A 16786-nucleotide genomic window follows, 5' to 3' on the forward strand; every position below is an offset into this window, starting at 1 on the left:
CTAGTGCTGTAGAGACTGACATGCTGTCCCAAAAGCAGCTATTTAAAAATATCTGTGGTCACATCAGTCTCACTTGAAAACCTGGTGGGAGAGTCATTAACAAAAACCTTTCCTTTATGAGTATCACTGGTTAGCATAATTGTAGAAGGTATGGGTGAAGATGATATATTTGATTTATTGTATTTTACACCTCTTGTTTTCAGATGGCTCAAAGCCCTCTGTCCTGAGCGCTGCTTGGCTCCCACAGGCCCAGCTGTGGGCTCTCCTCTACCCCCTTGGCTGGTGTTGCACAGGCCAGTTGCACTGTTCAATGCTCACTGGAGTGCTCATGACCTTACCCTTAACAATCAATTAAAGTAAATGCAATGTGATCAGTGAGCAAAGCACCTGATACTGCTTTTTATTACCTCCTTCAGTACAGTCTGTACAAGAAGCTGACTTGAAGGAGTAGCAGTCGATTGTCAGCAGAGATTCCCATCCTTTGCTGCTGAGCAATAAAAGCCAGGGCTGTCAAAGCTCAGCCTGAGTGATGCAGACTTGAGCACCCAAATGATATGTCCATCTTTGTTGGTACTCTGCACCATCTTGTGACTAGCAGAAAAACACCAGAATAGCCTCTGAAATCTTTGACTTGGGTCTTTTTTGGTTTCGTTTTTGGATTTTGTGTGTATTTCTTAATGAAAAATATGGATTGCCAGTGCCCTTTTTAGAGCTGACATGGATCTCTGCAGGCTGGCTTACAAACCAGCAAGTGGGAAGACCATCATTACAGATAAGTAGGTTGTGTGCAGGTCTTGTAATGTATATAAATTACCCATCCGTAGAAGAGTCACTTGCATTTTCCTGTATTTGAGACAAATCAGATATCCTAGGTGTTAAGTACCAAAAAGCAGTGAAGAATGTCCTAATCCCAATGATCTATGTTGTTTGTAGAAATGGTTGCTATTGATCATTAAAGGTTTTCTCGCATTCTTCTTGAATTCCTTTGTCTCTTTCAAAAAAATATTTTTAAACAGAGCTGGAAGATTCATCATCATTGTTAGTAACATTGTCTTCACTTGAAAGTTTGTTATCCAGTACTTGCAGTCCTCAATTTCCCATGAATAGACTCAATGTTACATAGTACAGAACAAAGGTTATTATTGTGAAGCTTTTTTATGGTAAACAGCCTTTTTCTTTCACAGGAGCACATTTTTTCCATCCTCCAAATCATAATAGATGTCAGAACACTACTGTTTTCAAAGGAGTAGAAGGGCATCAGCTATCCTGGAATTTCAGTGTGACAAGAATTAGACTCTCCTGTGCTCCATAGAAAATTTCTGCCCGATACCAAACATCTAAACCAGAGGAGCCGGTGATGGGTTATCCCCTTAATGCCACATGGACGAGTTGCTTGGGCATACCCCTGTCCACTTTTACAAGAAGGAGATGGGATGACACTCAGTCTGATTTGGGTTCGCCATTTCTTGTGCTTCTTTTCCTGCTCGCCATGGCTGTTTGTCCACCACCATGGTCATGCAGGGCAAGCTGGATGAGCGTGTGGAATTATGACATTCCTCACAAATCTTTTCCTTTTTTTACCAGAAAAAATGGCTCCACAGGCGGTGTCCTCAACCCCTGCCACCCCGCTGCAGGAGGACAAAGAAGAAGAAGACGAAGAAGAAGTCAGGCGACGCATGATGGCCAGGAGGGTGAAAATCATAGCAGAACTCCTGCAGACTGAGAAAGACTTTATCAGTGACCTGGATCTCTGCATCCAGGAAGTGATTCAGCCCCTGAGAAACATGCAGGTGAGTGCTGGGGTGGAGGATGAGGGGATGGTGCCAAGGTCTCAGCTCAGCCACGTTCTGCTTGCAGACAATGTCCATGCAAGCCCAAGTGTCAGCAGGAAGGTGACGTGGTGCTGGGAGCGGGTCTGGAGCCAGCGCTCCGGGATGTGATGTGTCAGGGCTCTGGCAGTGAGGAGCACAGAAGGTCAGAGATGCTCCTGAACCCTCGTGCTGAACTTGCATAAAGCCTGCATCGAGGTGCTTGTCCACAGGTCAGCTTGGATATTACATCCCTGCCTATGGGCTGCAGCAGCAGCTTCCAGCTCTCCCTTCTGCTCTGCAGTTATAACCCTTGTTACGTGCCACGGCAGATGCTTACTGGTACCTCAAAATGAAGGTTTTTCCCACAGTAGAGACTGGAATGGCATGAACCTCTGCATCAAGGTTAAATTCAGTGGTTAAGATAACTTTATTCATCCTTTCAGACAGTTGTAGTGGATAAATACCATGCTTGACAGGCCAGTGAGGACTTGGGATATTTGTATTTCACACAAAAGAGGTACGTTTAAGAAAAAAGGCTCATAAACTACCTTTCATGGAAAAGACCTTATTAGGCCAATGATACCTATTTTCTTTTTCAGCTGAGACTTCAAAGAGCACCTTTTCCTCAACAGTATTTCAATTTGTAGGAAAATGGTGCTAGAAATAGAGGAGATTGTCCAGACAAAGATTCGTGTTTGTGAGGCCTAGCATTCAACAGAGGCTGCACAAATTATATCTGCTGCAGAAATAGACTAAAAATAATTTTAAACAGACTTTAATCCACATAATCTTTGTGTAGGGTTTGTGGTGACAAAATGCAGATGCAGAGGCCAAAGTGTCATCAGGTGACATTGGCAGTGCCTCTTAACCTGTGCTGCTAAAACTTCTGCAGCACAGAAAAAAGAAACAACTTTGCTTTTCTAAAACTGTGTCAGAATTTGCTCCAACCCACTCTCAGAAGAGCTGGCATCTGCTGACATAACTTCAGGAGTTCTTGACTTCTTCTTCCTCCCTCACTCATTCATCCACTTAGAAGCAGTCTCCACTTGACTTCCTCCCCAGCCTGGCCAGCACGGAGCAAGAATATTCCCTGGTTGAACTCACTGAGATTTTTGACAAAAGTGGTATATTCTGTCACTCTTTTTCACCCAACTAAAAACATTCTTTTTGATTCTGTCCTTTGCCACTGCGTTAATGTGTGGAAGTGTCCATGCATGATGTAGTTCCAAATACTATGTAGACATGCTGGGGAGGAGGTCAGAAGTCCTGTGCTAGATGTATACAGGAAAAGTAATTTAGAGATTATAACTGTCTTAATCTAATAACCTCTGCATTTTTGAAAGGCTTTCAGGAATGTTACATGTTTTTAATGCTAGATCTCCAATAAACTACCATATTGGAAGTTTATAATGTATTTAGAAAATTGGTCTAGGCAATGAATCTGTTTCATATTTCCAAATGGATAAAACACGTTTTAGCCCCTATAATACTTATAAAGAAATTAACTGCATCAGTACTGGAAGTGTATTTCTGATTTTGTTACAATAGCATGCAATTTGATCCTCCTGGCATCTGGTAAACTGCCATGTAAATCAGCAGTTCTCTTCCAAATGGAGAGGTAGGCTCAGAGAGTATTGATATGAGTGATGAAACTGGTCTTGTCTTTGTTCTCAGTATGAGCACATTACCACTGGTTATCTCCAATGATCCCCAAATAGTAACTATTGCCCTGCTGTGAAATGAAAAGTACATGTCCTGGAAATCATTTACTTCCTGTAAGATGAGGAGGGACACAGAACCAAATTTTCTGTTGGTAGAAATTGATACAATTCACTGAAATCCACGTTGTGTGCCCAGGCTCTGTAGGAAGTTCTTTAGGTTGTATTAATATCCCAAATTAGAAATGTGTTTCTTTTAGTGGAAGTTATATGATCTTGACTTTGGATTTATAGGACAACTAATTTAAATGGCACCAGCTATCTTGGAGTCTTTGTACCTGGTAGCTGGCACCAAAGTGCCAAGCTCTCAGTTTTTGTAGTGGCCTCTGAGAGTGGGTGGTAATCAGGGAATCAAACCTACTGCCAAGTATTGTTTTCCCCAGTGGGAAAGTAAACAAACATTTCAAAGCCAGCTAAGGATCTTTTCTTTATTCAGATGATAATATTTATTTCCTTCCTAGGTAAACAGTTTCAGATTCGTGATAGTTAAAAATAAGGTTAAAAACACTTGATAACATACACTTTGTCAACAGCATCAGCCATATTATACTAATGTGAAAATTGTGTATGTGTCCTTGAAGTCACAAGGAGGATGTTTATATGAGGTTTTGCAGAAGTGGTGCTTCCTGGAGTGTTGAACACTCAGGGCATAGCAAGAGAAACTGTGTAATACACAACGTCCTTCTTTATCCTTTGTCAGTATCTGCTTACTATTTGTATTCCATTAGATTGCTCGCTTTGACGTGGATAGCTTGTTTAGCAACGTTGAATTGGTCCATCAGCTATCAGCCAAACTGCTGTCATTGTTGGAAGAAGCCACAACAGATGTGGAACCACCCAAGCAAATAATCGGTATGTTTACTGTCCTCTTGAGTTCTACAAAGCCACGTGAAAGAATAAATATAACACTCTCCTGTCCTCTGCTCTCATCAGGCTTACCTGGTACCCCTCTCAGAGGCTGGCATGCTAGGGGCTGTCCAAAATGACATGTGAAACCTGTCCACTTGCTGTACTGTACTTGTATGATGATGATGCTTTTTTTCCCATACATCTGGATGCTGAGGAGAAGGGAGGAAGGAGAAAATGGGTTTAGAATGAGTAAAACCTGTTGCAATGAGTTATACAAATTACTGCTAAGATCTGTTTCATCTAGTTTGATATTGCCTACCTAAATCCACTTGTGCTGACTCAAACTCTTACTTTGCATATACAGAGTTGTGCCATTCAGGAAAAGCATTAGAAATATTTGGAATAACAAGCATGTCAAACCTCAACCCATCCCAACACTCTAAACATGTATGTACTGGTGATGCAGTTCCTGTAGGAGGTGGTTAAATGTGCTTGACAGGGACATGGACAGTAGAGAAAGATGTAATGAATCTGAAGTTTGTGGGATTCTGTGTGGGAATGTCTGTAGGAATCACAGGTATTTTCAGCCAACAGGTTGGCCCCGGATATGTCACAACAGCCACAAGTTCTGCAGGTCAGGTCATGAGCATTAAGGCTGTGATTCATGTGACATTCTGGCACAGCTGGAGAGATTTAAGAAGTTACCAGCACACATCAGCTCTCCCATGACTGCTTTGTCAGTGCAGAGGCACCTTAGGGTGAGCTACCTTTAAGGGATCAGGTGAGAATTCTGAATTTGCTTCAGTGCAAAGTCAGACAGTTTAGTTTAAAAAATTTCCAGCTGTGATTCAGAGGTCAAGAGAGGTTCTTTCTTTTCTAGCCTGACCACATACCACAGGTAACACCTTATAAAAAGTAAAATAATTGGGTAAAATTATCAGTTGCCACTTTACTAGGAAACAGGATATTAAAGCATGAGAGGCTTGGGAAAAGTATTAATTCTAGCACGTCTCAATCTGGTTTGCCAAGGCAACAGCTTAACGTAGTTTGATGCGTCTGTGTTGTTTGGCAGTATTTCAGTAAAAGTGCATCATGATGAGTCATACTCTTAATAAGCAATGTTCTATTCTATCAGGAAGTGCCTTTCTCACAGCCAAGAGAATCATTCTATTAGTTCCCTGCCACATTCAGAAGTAAAGACAAACAATTTCATCCTTCTATTAGGGTGTATTTCTCCAAATGAGACAAAGAACCATGAAAATGCATGGGATCATTGATCACAGAGTTGGCTAACTTATGACAGGAAAAAGGTTGTCAAGTAAGGTGTGAGACATTCTTCTGAAGGCTGAGACAAAAATAGGGAGAATAATTGCATCACTACAAGCAGTTAGTAGGTTTATTGTCCTCTGAAAGTACATCAAAGTAATAATTTTGTGTTCAGGATCTTCAGTGTCAAAGTTTTTGAAGCCAGTCTATAGAAAAAGCACACTCATCATATTCTGTCATGTTTAATGTATTTAAAAATCTTGTATTGAAGTATCTTACTTTGGAACCCAGTCATGGTGAGGTTCAAAAGAACTGATAATTCACTGCTTTGAAAGCAAAACAATGTGGTTGTTCATAGTCATGTCTTATTTTAGTCTGTGTTCTCCACATTTTATCCTATGTCCACATTGACAAGTGATAATGTCCAATAGGAGCAGACTTGCAGAGTGAGAGTTTCTGCTAAGGAAATGGTATCCACACTACACATTTTACAAGGTCTTACTTCAGCTTGGCTGTAGCCTGTGCCTGTGGGTTGAGATGCCCCTGATGGCTGGACTGCATAAGATGTGCCCTTGGAGTGTGTCTTCTGGCAATTATCATCCTCAAAGGGATCCGGTTTGTGTTGCTGTGACTGCTCCACCACACAGGGAGATGAGGACTAATGAGTGGCTGGTTTCAAAACCCATCTCCTAATCTGAGCTAAAATAGGTTAAATACCTTTTATAGTCCTTCTGTGATTTTTTTTCTCCTCTCTGTTCTGAGTACATATTTTTCACATTCCTCTGTATATGGAGGAATATGAAGACTTAGCTTTTGTTATTAGACTCCTTCCTCCCTCTCCTACTGCTGCCTGTAGTGGAAGCACCACTGAGAGCAACAGGGAGAAACTGCTTTGTTACTCAAGTCTTCCTCCTAGGAATTTCTCTTTGAGACTGATGACCAACTCCAGAAGAGGCATCAAGGAGCTTTGCATCTCTCAGAATATTTTTAAAGCTGTGCCAAATCCAATGTGGTTTTGGTTCATAAAGCAAGCTCCCACAGTGATATGCCCAAAACTCATCTGATTCGGTTCGTACAGCTCAGAACCAAGACAGGCTTTAGGTTTAGAAATCCACCTGCTGTTAAAAGGCCCTGTTCATGAAATCAGCACATGATTTTTCTCATCATTGAGCATCAATGGAAGTATCTGTCACTGTGGTACAATACTTCTGTGAACAGAATTTGCCCAGCTCTTTCCTTCTGGAGAAGCTGATTTTCAGCCTGTAGTATACACTGAAATGAGCTCTAAGGGTTCATTGCATTTTTCCTACTGAAAATGTGACCTCACTTGAGGGCTTAGGATAACACAGACCATGCTAAGCACTTGGAGCTCTGCTTAATGTTAGTGCAAATTTTGAGAGCTCATGATCTCTAGAATTGGGTGCCAAGCATGCAGGATCAAGGCTGAGGCTTGTTAAGGTTTCCCCTTGTGTTGGTGGCTAATGAAGACCTGCATAGAGTTCATGGGAAAGCCAGGATGTAATGTGCATTGTTAGCCATCAGCATTAGCAGTAAGCACAAGGCAGAGAAGACAGCTGAAGAGCATTTAACTACAGGATGCTGGTGCTTTTCTGACTGTGCCCTTTCAGTAACTAAAATGTACTGTGGTGGTCTTAGCTCCTCATTGTTTTTTCCCTTATTTGCACCCTGAAACCAACGTGCATTAGACAGCCCAGTTAACCTTTGCTGCTAGGGCAGAAAACCCAGGGCTGTGTTACTGTGGTAACTGAATCATTTTTCACTTGAAGATGGAGCAGTTCAATGCAATGTATTATGGAACAGCACACTCCGGTCAGGATGAAGCATGCAGGATGCCTGACAGCTCAGCGCTTGCTCTGTGAATGAATAGAGAGCTCCCAATTAATGCAGTGTTCAGCTTTTACCTTTAATAGTCATTGCTGTAACTCAACAGGAATGTTTATAAACATCTATTTGGAATGGTTGCCACATAGATATAATTTTCAGTAAATGCCTGACAGGAGTTTTCAGCATTGCTGTTGTTTATTATACACATTTCCAAAGATGCTGATCAGGGGGCTGCTGCAGAACTGTGTAAGAACTGAGCTAATATCTCAGCAGAAGAGAGGAAGCATGCTCTCCCTGCTCAGATTTCTTACATACACAGAACCAGACACAAGAGTTTTAGGCCAAGAGAATTAGGCTCCAAAAGTAAATGGGAAATGAGTGTAGGACTACTTTGGTGCCTCTAAAATTCCCAACTGTTCTTTATTATGGGAAAATGGTGGTGTGGAGGACTGAAGATGGAGGTGTTCTCCCTCTTCAGCTGTATATAAACCTAGATATTATATAAAAATGGCTGTAATCCATGGTGGTTTCATTTAATTAGGGGGTGGGTTGGAGGTTTTTCTTCTGTCGTATGGAGAAAATTCTCTATTCTAGGTCGTAACAATTGCCATTTCAAGGTTTTGCAAAACAGATAAAATTGAAATGGCTAATGGAAGATAGAGTCATTATTCCTGTTATTACCCATTTAAGTTCATATTCATGAAAAAAAGTCAAAAGGAAAGCTAACAGGCTTGCATTCATCCCTCCTGCCAGCCCATGACACAAAAATGGTCTCCCTTTATTAGTTAAGCTCTCCTGTGTGTTTTCCAATGAAGGGGCATTAAGCTGGGGCAGTGAATTAGGAGGTTGTGTTTGAAGGGGTGGGGGTTGTAGAGATTTCATGCTTTTCCCCTGAGGGAATTTTTGTGCATTAACACTGATATAATGGTGCCTGGCTATGACAAAGATGAGCAGCTGAGAAATACATGTAATAAATAATGCACATAAACACACAAGATCATTTCTAAGGGAAGTAAAGTGGAAGCCAGCCTTTTTAGCTCACAGCTAATGTGGTGGAATAATAAAATTCCTTCTGAGATGCTGTTGTCTGACTTGACATGCTTTGTTTTTCTCCTTAACAGGGGAAGTGTTCTTGCAGATTAAAGGCCCACTAGAAGACACATATAAAATCTATTGCTATCACCATGATGAGGCACACACCATGCTGGAATACTATGAAAAGGATGAAGAACTGAAGCAGCATTTAAGAGACTGTGTACAGTCCTTAAAGTAAGATCTTTTCAAATGATGATTTCCGTCCATAGTCAGTTGCCTGGCAGGGAACATTTTAAATGGATGTAGATGAAAGGTCCCCTGTAAATCCGGAGTTTTATACGGCTTGCTGGGAGCTCTGGCTTATGCTGCTTTCATGAAAAGATGACAAGCCAGGGGCCATGATTAGATTTTTTTCTCTCTAAGATGGCCAAAAATAGCACAAGAAAGGTTGCTCTTTCCTTAGTTTCAGTGCCCCATACTGGCAAAAAAAAAAAAAAAAAAAAAATTAAAAAATTGCTGCATCATATCATGGGCTATTAGGAACACCTTTTCCAGGTCCCAGGAAACTTGCTGCCCCCTGTCTTCAGCAAGTCAGCTCCTTGAATTGGAGCAGGCTGTTATGGAGCTACTGGAGTGCACTGGCAGTTCTGGGCTGCTGCTACGAGGCCCCAGGGTCTGGAGCTGCTGTGTAGTTCCCAACTCCTCATGATGGGGGTGTCTGAGAGGGAACAGTGGTGCAGCAAGCTGCCAGCTCCCACCAGAGGCAGGGGCTTTGTGCCATTGGCTCCAATGCCAGACCCTTGGGAAAATGTGTAGAGAACTGGGAATGTTGCCAAGTAATGGATCCATCTGCCTTCCAGCACAGCTTCCTCCTGCAGCTAGGGGCAGGGACCAGCTCATCCACTCCATGGAGCGTGCTTCTCTTCCCACCCATAAATCCCCTTGCCCCTCACTTTCCCAAGAGCATCACACAGAGCTGTCAGGAGGGAACATGCCGCAGATTCAGACCAGAGGTCTGGCTCCAGCTCCAGGAAAGGCCCATGCTGCACCCTTGTAGGAGAGATGTAAAGTTATCACAAATAAAGAAGTGTACATCAGCAACAGGTATTTCAGCCACACCCTAATTTGTGATTGGTCTGCAGAGATCTGTTAAGACTTAGGAGATGGGAAGTATGTCCAAGTGAAATCTGGAAAGAGTGGTGAAGGAAAATATTAATAACATTAAAAGAGAAGTGTTTGCTTTGAAGATAGGTTTTGTGGAAAATGAAGCTTATCTTGTGCAACATGTTTGGCTCTTAAATATATAACAAAGTATATGTACAGGGTTCTCAAGTTTTAGCTACCCTGGAAGTTGAAATAAATAAATTTTCATATAAACTCATGCCTTCAGGCTAATGGATGGCCAGGTATTTCTCCTAAGTGGGTATTTTGGTGCTGATGCCTACAATATTCTTTCCTGACTAATCAAGAGAAGCCACTACTGTCATTCATTTATCCATGCTGCTGCGGCAAGGGGACATGGAAGGAAATACAGATAAAAAATAATGTCCTTGTACATCCTAGGGTGGATGTTGCCACTTGTATCCCAGAGCCAGCAAGAGGTGCTTCTGCTCCAAAATCTCAGCTGGGCTTTGTGAAGAAAAAGGATATTTTATGCTGAGCCACTGTAGCCTTTGCTAGCTGGAAGTGACAGGGACTTCTTTACAATGAACCCTTGTTTTGCCTTATTCTTTCCTGATTAGCCTTTAAACAGGAGCCAACCATAAAAGCACTGGTGTGTATATATTATGTTATGATCTTTCCCAGTGCCTAAGGATTGCAGTCAATTCAACTATTAAGACCTGAAAGTGCATGCTGGGATTCAGAACTGTGGTCATCTGAAACTGTTTCTACCCAGTGGAGAATATTTGCCCTAGGAAGAAAACTATGCAAGATTGTTACCAAATAAGCTACAAGCTGTTTTCCATTGTGAGACATAACAAATGTGGGGGCTGGTGCTATCTTTGAAAAATGTTTACTTGTTAAAGAGTTTTCTTTTCCCTTGGAAAGAATATTGTTCCACTTTAAAAAATCTTAAATGAGCTGACATTAGTAGGGGTTTCTGTGCCTCCACTGAGTAATATCTGACATGTGAAAAACAAGTTCTGTATCAGGAGCAATTTGAGAGTGGCACTCTGCACATCTGTACAGACAAATCAGATTTAATTAGCTATGTTGAGATTCCTGTTCCTTTTGACTGAAGAGGAAAAAATCCATCCCAAAATGTAGGTGTCTGCATTGGAGACATGTGCAAATCCAATTTCTGTAGAGTCCCGTGTTTCAGCAGTGATTATGCAAACTGGGGATGTTGTTTGCTAGCCTAGCCAAAGAAATGCAGCTGGTAAAAATGAAAGGATGCTGGCAGCTACCTGCTCAGCTTTCAGCCTGAAGTAGCTTGGTCAACTATCACAGGGGCAGGGGGACGTCACAAGCACACAAAATGCTGACAGTGCAGAAGCAATGAAAGCAGCAGCAGCTTCCAGATGCTCAGCTAGGCTCTGGGGGCCAGGAGATGAGAGTGCAGGCAGTCAGAAAAGTGTGGCTGAGGATGTGATGTCAGGAAAGCCTGATGCAGAGATGGTGCTGACACATTTGGGTCTCTTGCATTTGAGTGTATTCATACCATAAGAAAACATTCCATGCACGAGTTTGCAAACTACAATTTTAAGTCCCTGATGCTTTTGGTATATGCATCAACACCATCCTAATCCAGAGAGGTTTCAGTTGATGTGTGGTCTACAAAAAGCTTCACAGCTTCATTGACTCCACACCCTAAAAGCCTGAAATGTATTCTTTTTCTTTCAAAACTACATTTCTGTTTAAAGAGAGTAGACAGAGATGTATGTAAAGTGTAAGAATGATGTTTAGTTTTACTTTTTGTATTAATGGCTCGATGTTACCTACAATTGTTGGTAGAGTGATCCAAACTTCCTTCTCTAACAGTGTGAGGACAAGGCCGGGTCTCGCAGCCAAAGCAGGTTTCTTACAATCCTTTTGCATTTGGGGCTGTCCATTCAAAAAGTTACAGGGTCAGATTCACCAGTACCCTCTGGCTGCTTTGTGCAGTTCTGCTGACACACAGCAGCCATAAACCTAAGTTACCTTGCCAGTTATGGCTACCCTGTGTACTGAAGTGTATCTGAGAATCTCCTGGTGTGTATAAATCCTTTTAGGAGGAATCTAATGCATGTTTTGTTTTCTTCTCTTTTGCAGAAAGAGATATGAAGAAGAGTAAGTACTATGCCTTTTTTTACATGTAAAATAATCTTTATAGTACCTTTGATTTATCTTTAGTATGTTTAGAGCTGTACAGGTAGTAATTTTAAGAACACAAGCCTTTTGTGTCAGTATAACCTGGAGAATTTTCCAGGTCATATGCAGAATGCTCTGAGTGTTTGTCAACAGCATAGTGTCAGTCTTTGAAATCCAATTTCCTGCTACAATTCAGGCAGGCCTGCAGGTAAAGCTGTTTCTAAGCTGACAACCCCTTCAGTAGCCCTATGTGAGAAGCCTTCTTTAGGATCTTCCCCCAACAGTGGCTGGAAGAATATTGGAAAAGAACAAGCTCACTGCAACTTAGCCAGGAAAGTCCCCCAGCCACTGATGAGTTGTGGTTAAGGGATTTCTGTGCCAAATGTGACATCTTCGAAAAGCTGTAAAGGAGAATTTATCACAGCTGCAGCTTCTGGACATCCAGCATGTTGGCTGCATTGAAATGCCGCAATGCCTGTAGCAACCTGCAGTGAGAGGTCAGAGGAGGGGCTGTCTGAACTGAAGAGAAAGATTACAACCCCAGAGGAACTGTTAGGAGAAAGGAGGAGCAAGTGTGGTCTATACTGGCAGGAGAGGAACAGAACTCAAGCCAAGTCAGGGAATTTGTTAATCAGGCAGTTAATTGCATGTTGTAACTATGATCTGCATAAAATACACTTTGAAAGACTTGCATGTTGAAACTCTACTTTTGGAGGTTTTAAGCTTTTGTGCTTGGAAATGGTTTCTCTGCAGTTTGTTTTAATAAGGGATATTCCTGTGTACCCCTGTTCCGCAAGGAGTGTGGCTCCAAGAGATACAAAATATCCAGAAGGTCGCAGTATGATCATGTGAGGCAGCAACACATGCTGAAATCACCCAAGACTGGCTGTTCTGCCTTGTGTAGCCCTGACAGATATGAAAGTCCCTGAGCTTGGCTGCCTCACAGGCAGGGCACTCAGGAAGTCCCATCACCTGCAAATCAGAGGTTGCAGAGTTGCAACAGCCCTTGGGCAGGACTGCACCCAAAAATCTGATTACTCTTGAACTGGAAAATACAGCGTAACTCCCCCCAAATGGTCTGTGATGTTGCTGCTCCCAGACTGCTTTTCATTCAAGCATGATCAAGAAAACAATTACATAAATACCAGACAGTGCTGCCCTTTGCTAGCAGCCCAGTAGGTTAAATTCTGCTTGGCTTAACAACTGTGCAGCCTCTGTGAGTTCCCTGGGTTTGCTCGAGAGACTTATGGCACAGTGAATTATTTGCCCTACATGTCTGGTACTAAAATCAAGGCATGCATAGTAGATCATGAAGCCCAAGATCCCGAGTCCTGCTGCAGCCTGATTCCTGCTCACCATCTCAGAACTGGCAGCTGCTCATCACGCCAGCCTCAGCCCGGCTGGACCATGCTGGCTGTCGTGTTTGCCACTGGACCAAGCTGCCTTGCAGTGAGAGCAAATGAAAGTAAATCCTGCCTCCCCTGCCTTTGTGTGGCTCACCACCATGGGCGTTTTAAACAAGTGGGAATGTGTCTGTGCTAGTGACTTTGTTTTGTTGGAGGCAGGAGGGAGGCTGTGCCATGGAGCTCAGTTTGCCAGTACTGCATTTTGCCAGCTGCATTTGCTGCAGTGCTATGGCAATAATTTGCTGTGAGATTGGTACAGTTACATGTGGCTTACAGTACTTGCTAAATTCAAAATAACGTGGGGGAAGGCTGAAGTAGCATCGCAAATGAATTACCAACTTAATTTTCTGCACAATAGATGTCACAAGGTGTTACTCTCCCGCTTGAGTGGTGTGGCAAGGCCATGTCCTGCCCAGCAGCCCCTGGGTCCTGACAGGGTGCACTGCAAATGGGACTGTCCAGGGAGAGTGGCTATCTCAGCTAATCTTGCTGGGGAGAATTAGATGAGTCGAACTTTGTGGCATTTAGTGCCCCAGGGAGTCATTATCTCCTAACAAACCTGCTATCTCTCACACCATATTGCAAGACTGTGTCATGCAGATACCGAACAGAGGGCTGTTTATCACTTGGGCAGCTGTCCAAAGTGTAACTATATAAAGAGAAGACACTTGAAGATTTTTCCATTCATGAGGCAGCTTTTATAGATTTGCATTCATAGAGCTTTTCAGAGAAAACAATAACAATTTAAGATTTTTTTTTTTTCATTATTGCTGCCAGAAGCTGAAAGAAGGAAAAACATCTTTCTATTTAATGTAAGATACAGGGGAAATGAGGGGAATTGAAATGATGAGAATGTTTCAGGACATGAGGAAGCCTTAAAAGGCATCTACTGTTAAATTTTTTTCATGCAGAACTTTTTTACAGATAATGCCTGTTTGAGAGAGATGGTTTAAATATGCAGATGTCTCTTCTCAAAGGCATTCAAATTGTTGTTAATTAGTCAGCAAGTAAGGATTGGCTCTTGTACTTTTTACACATATAAAAGTAGGAATGAAGGAGTTTTTTTTTCTTTTATGCTTTCTGTTGCACAAAACAATAGATGTCAGCCTGCAAAACCATGTGGCTGTTCCCTATTTTTTGTACTTTCCTTCTACATTGTGTCATTTCTTCTTTCCATATGCAGAAATCCTTCTTTGTCTGCCCTTAACTCTTGCATAGTTAATGTCAGAAAACCTTTTCTGCTCCAAAAGAGCCTTTCTGGGCATGCAAATGGAAAGCTTGCTCTGCCTTACTGCCCTCCACACTGTCACCAGGAGCTCGTGCTCGGTGTCAGTGGGGAGGTGCCAGGTAGCTGGTGCTGGAGCTGTGCCTGGTTTGCTGAGGAGTGTGCTGTCATGGGGAGGCCATGGACATGTCTGTCCTGCTGCTGGAGCCTCAGCAGTGGCTGGCCCTGCTCTTGGCCACCTGGTGGTTGGTGTTACCTGTTCTGGGGAGACCCCATGTTTCTGGGGAGACCCACATGGAAGGTGATGAAGGTACGTGTGGCTCAGTCCTTTCCCGTTTCCTTTGAGGCTGTTGTGGCAGCCCACAAAGCGCACAGCCTCTCCCATTCCAGCCTGGAGAGTGTAAGCAAAGTCTGGAGCAGGGCTGGAGTGTGAGTTCAGCTGGCCCAAGAGCTCAGGGGGTCCTTCATGGCCTGAGCCACTTGAATGCCTGGGGATGCTGCCCCTGCCCAGCCAGCTGGGATTGAGCCTAGAGCCACAGAGCATCCCTGAGCCCATGCTGGGAGCTGAGACTGTCCTGCTCTCGCCCTTCTGCCACCCTGCCCAGCTGCCTGCTTTGCCTTTACGTAAGGGAGTCTTCCAGCAGGCTGGATCAAGCCTGTGTGAATATCCTGTGTGTTCAACATTTCCCAGGCCAGACTGGGTACCCTTTGGAAGCATCATTAGAAATAACTGACTGGCAGCCAGCAAAGTAAAGCCACAGGTGAAAGGCTGTAAAGCTTAAGGGTCTCTGTGCCAAGTCAGGGGTATTGTGAGAAGGGATGCGCTGTGAACAGGCATCCCAGTTACCCACAGCATGGAAATGTTGCAGTTTTAAGCCTGAGGGCCCAGAGCAGGATGTAACAGCCCTGCTCTCAGACGCATTTCTCAAACTTCCTGTTATTTGTTCTTCCACCTACATCTCCCTTCCTGGGTGTTGTGATGTGTGAGTTATAGCACATGCACCTTTAGACTGAGTGGGATGGTTTCAGAGCTGATGTCTGCTAAGTTCTGAAAACAGAAAATTCAGAGAGCTGGGGTGTATTTCTCATTGAGGGGGCAACAGCAGGATTTCGTTTACAACACCCCTGTTCCCCCACAGATGTATCTTACTTTTATTTATGCAATTTTTTATGCAATTACCACTCAAGTTTTTTGACTTGAGTGGTAATTGCAATTCAAGGAATTTCTAATTTTGTGACAATTATTTTTGTGTAAATTACAGAGGGAAGCCAAATCTAATGGACCTGGGATCCCTGTTGATCAAACCAGTGCAACGGCTGATGAAATATCCCTTGTTACTCCGGGAGCTCTTGAACTCAACTCCTGCTTCTCACCCTGACCACGAGGCACTACAACATGCCCTTTTTACTATGAGAACCATTAATTGGAACATCAATGAACTTAAAAGGAGGAAAGATTTAGGTAAGAAAGGACAGAAAGTTCTTTGTAGGTTTGGGCTGGCCATTACAAGATATATTTCAGCTCAGATATTTCACTACATAAATTTTAGCTGGTGCCACACAAGTTGTGTAATACATTGAGTTTCAAGAGGGTAACAATGCCTTAATGTCCCTTGTCCTCAGCCTACTATGTTACCTGACTGGTAACTCCAGTATGAAAACAGGGAAAGAATTAATGTTATAGTGTCTGTAATGCAGTTGCAAACACTGATAATAATTAGGATGCAGTAATAGCAATATTTTTTCAGATTTGCCAGGTTGAAGCCCTAACTTCGCTCTCCCCAGGGTTACTGTTGATAATGGGGTTTTCATCCTCTTGAGCATTTTCACACGACATTACCCCAAATTACATCAAAGTGTCTGCTTTCAAATAGTTTCATATTTGTGTGCCTGTTCTGGTGAAAAGTCCTGTGAATACAGACTATTGATGTAATGAAATTCCCTGTCTGCAGTGCTGAAGTATAGGAAGAATGATGATGATGAAACCCTTAAAGAAAAGTTTGCCCGACTGAATATTCACTCCATTAGCAAGAAATCCAAGAGGGTCACCAGCCATCTGAAAATACTGACAAGGGGAGAACCTCAGGTACTTACTCATCCAACTGCAGATTTGCATTGACAGCTTCAGTTCTGCTTTTGCACAGGGTGTTTTTCAAAACGTGTTGGAAATGGAGTTTGTGGTGCTGCTTTTTTTCCTACCTAATTTATAACGTCATTTTCTGACTGTCACAGAGGACAGGAAAGATCATTGTGATTGAAACAGAAAATAATGTAATGTGTTCTCCACCTTTTCCTTTTTTACACAAGAGTTTCTCAAACTTCTGGTCTTCAGCAGAGAGG

The 16786-nt window shown here is 42.7% G+C and overlaps 1 protein-coding gene across 1 annotated transcript in view; it reads left to right on the top strand.

Annotated features, from left to right (window-relative positions):
* ARHGEF38 (Rho guanine nucleotide exchange factor 38) overlaps positions 1–16786 on the top strand; it is a 35935-nt gene that overhangs the window by 9364 nt on the left and 9785 nt on the right. The window contains exons 2-7 of the mRNA XM_064712280.1: positions 1585–1790; positions 4258–4381; positions 8611–8758; positions 11777–11794; positions 15709–15908; positions 16399–16532. Coding sequence (XP_064568350.1) covers positions 1585–1790; positions 4258–4381; positions 8611–8758; positions 11777–11794; positions 15709–15908; positions 16399–16532 — 830 coding nt within the window. The remainder of the gene's footprint in view (positions 1–1584; positions 1791–4257; positions 4382–8610; positions 8759–11776; positions 11795–15708; positions 15909–16398; positions 16533–16786) is intronic.

This window comes from Zonotrichia leucophrys, chromosome 4 (genome assembly GCF_028769735.1).
Source record: "Zonotrichia leucophrys gambelii isolate GWCS_2022_RI chromosome 4, RI_Zleu_2.0, whole genome shotgun sequence".
NCBI lineage: Eukaryota > Metazoa > Chordata > Aves > Passeriformes > Passerellidae > Zonotrichia > Zonotrichia leucophrys.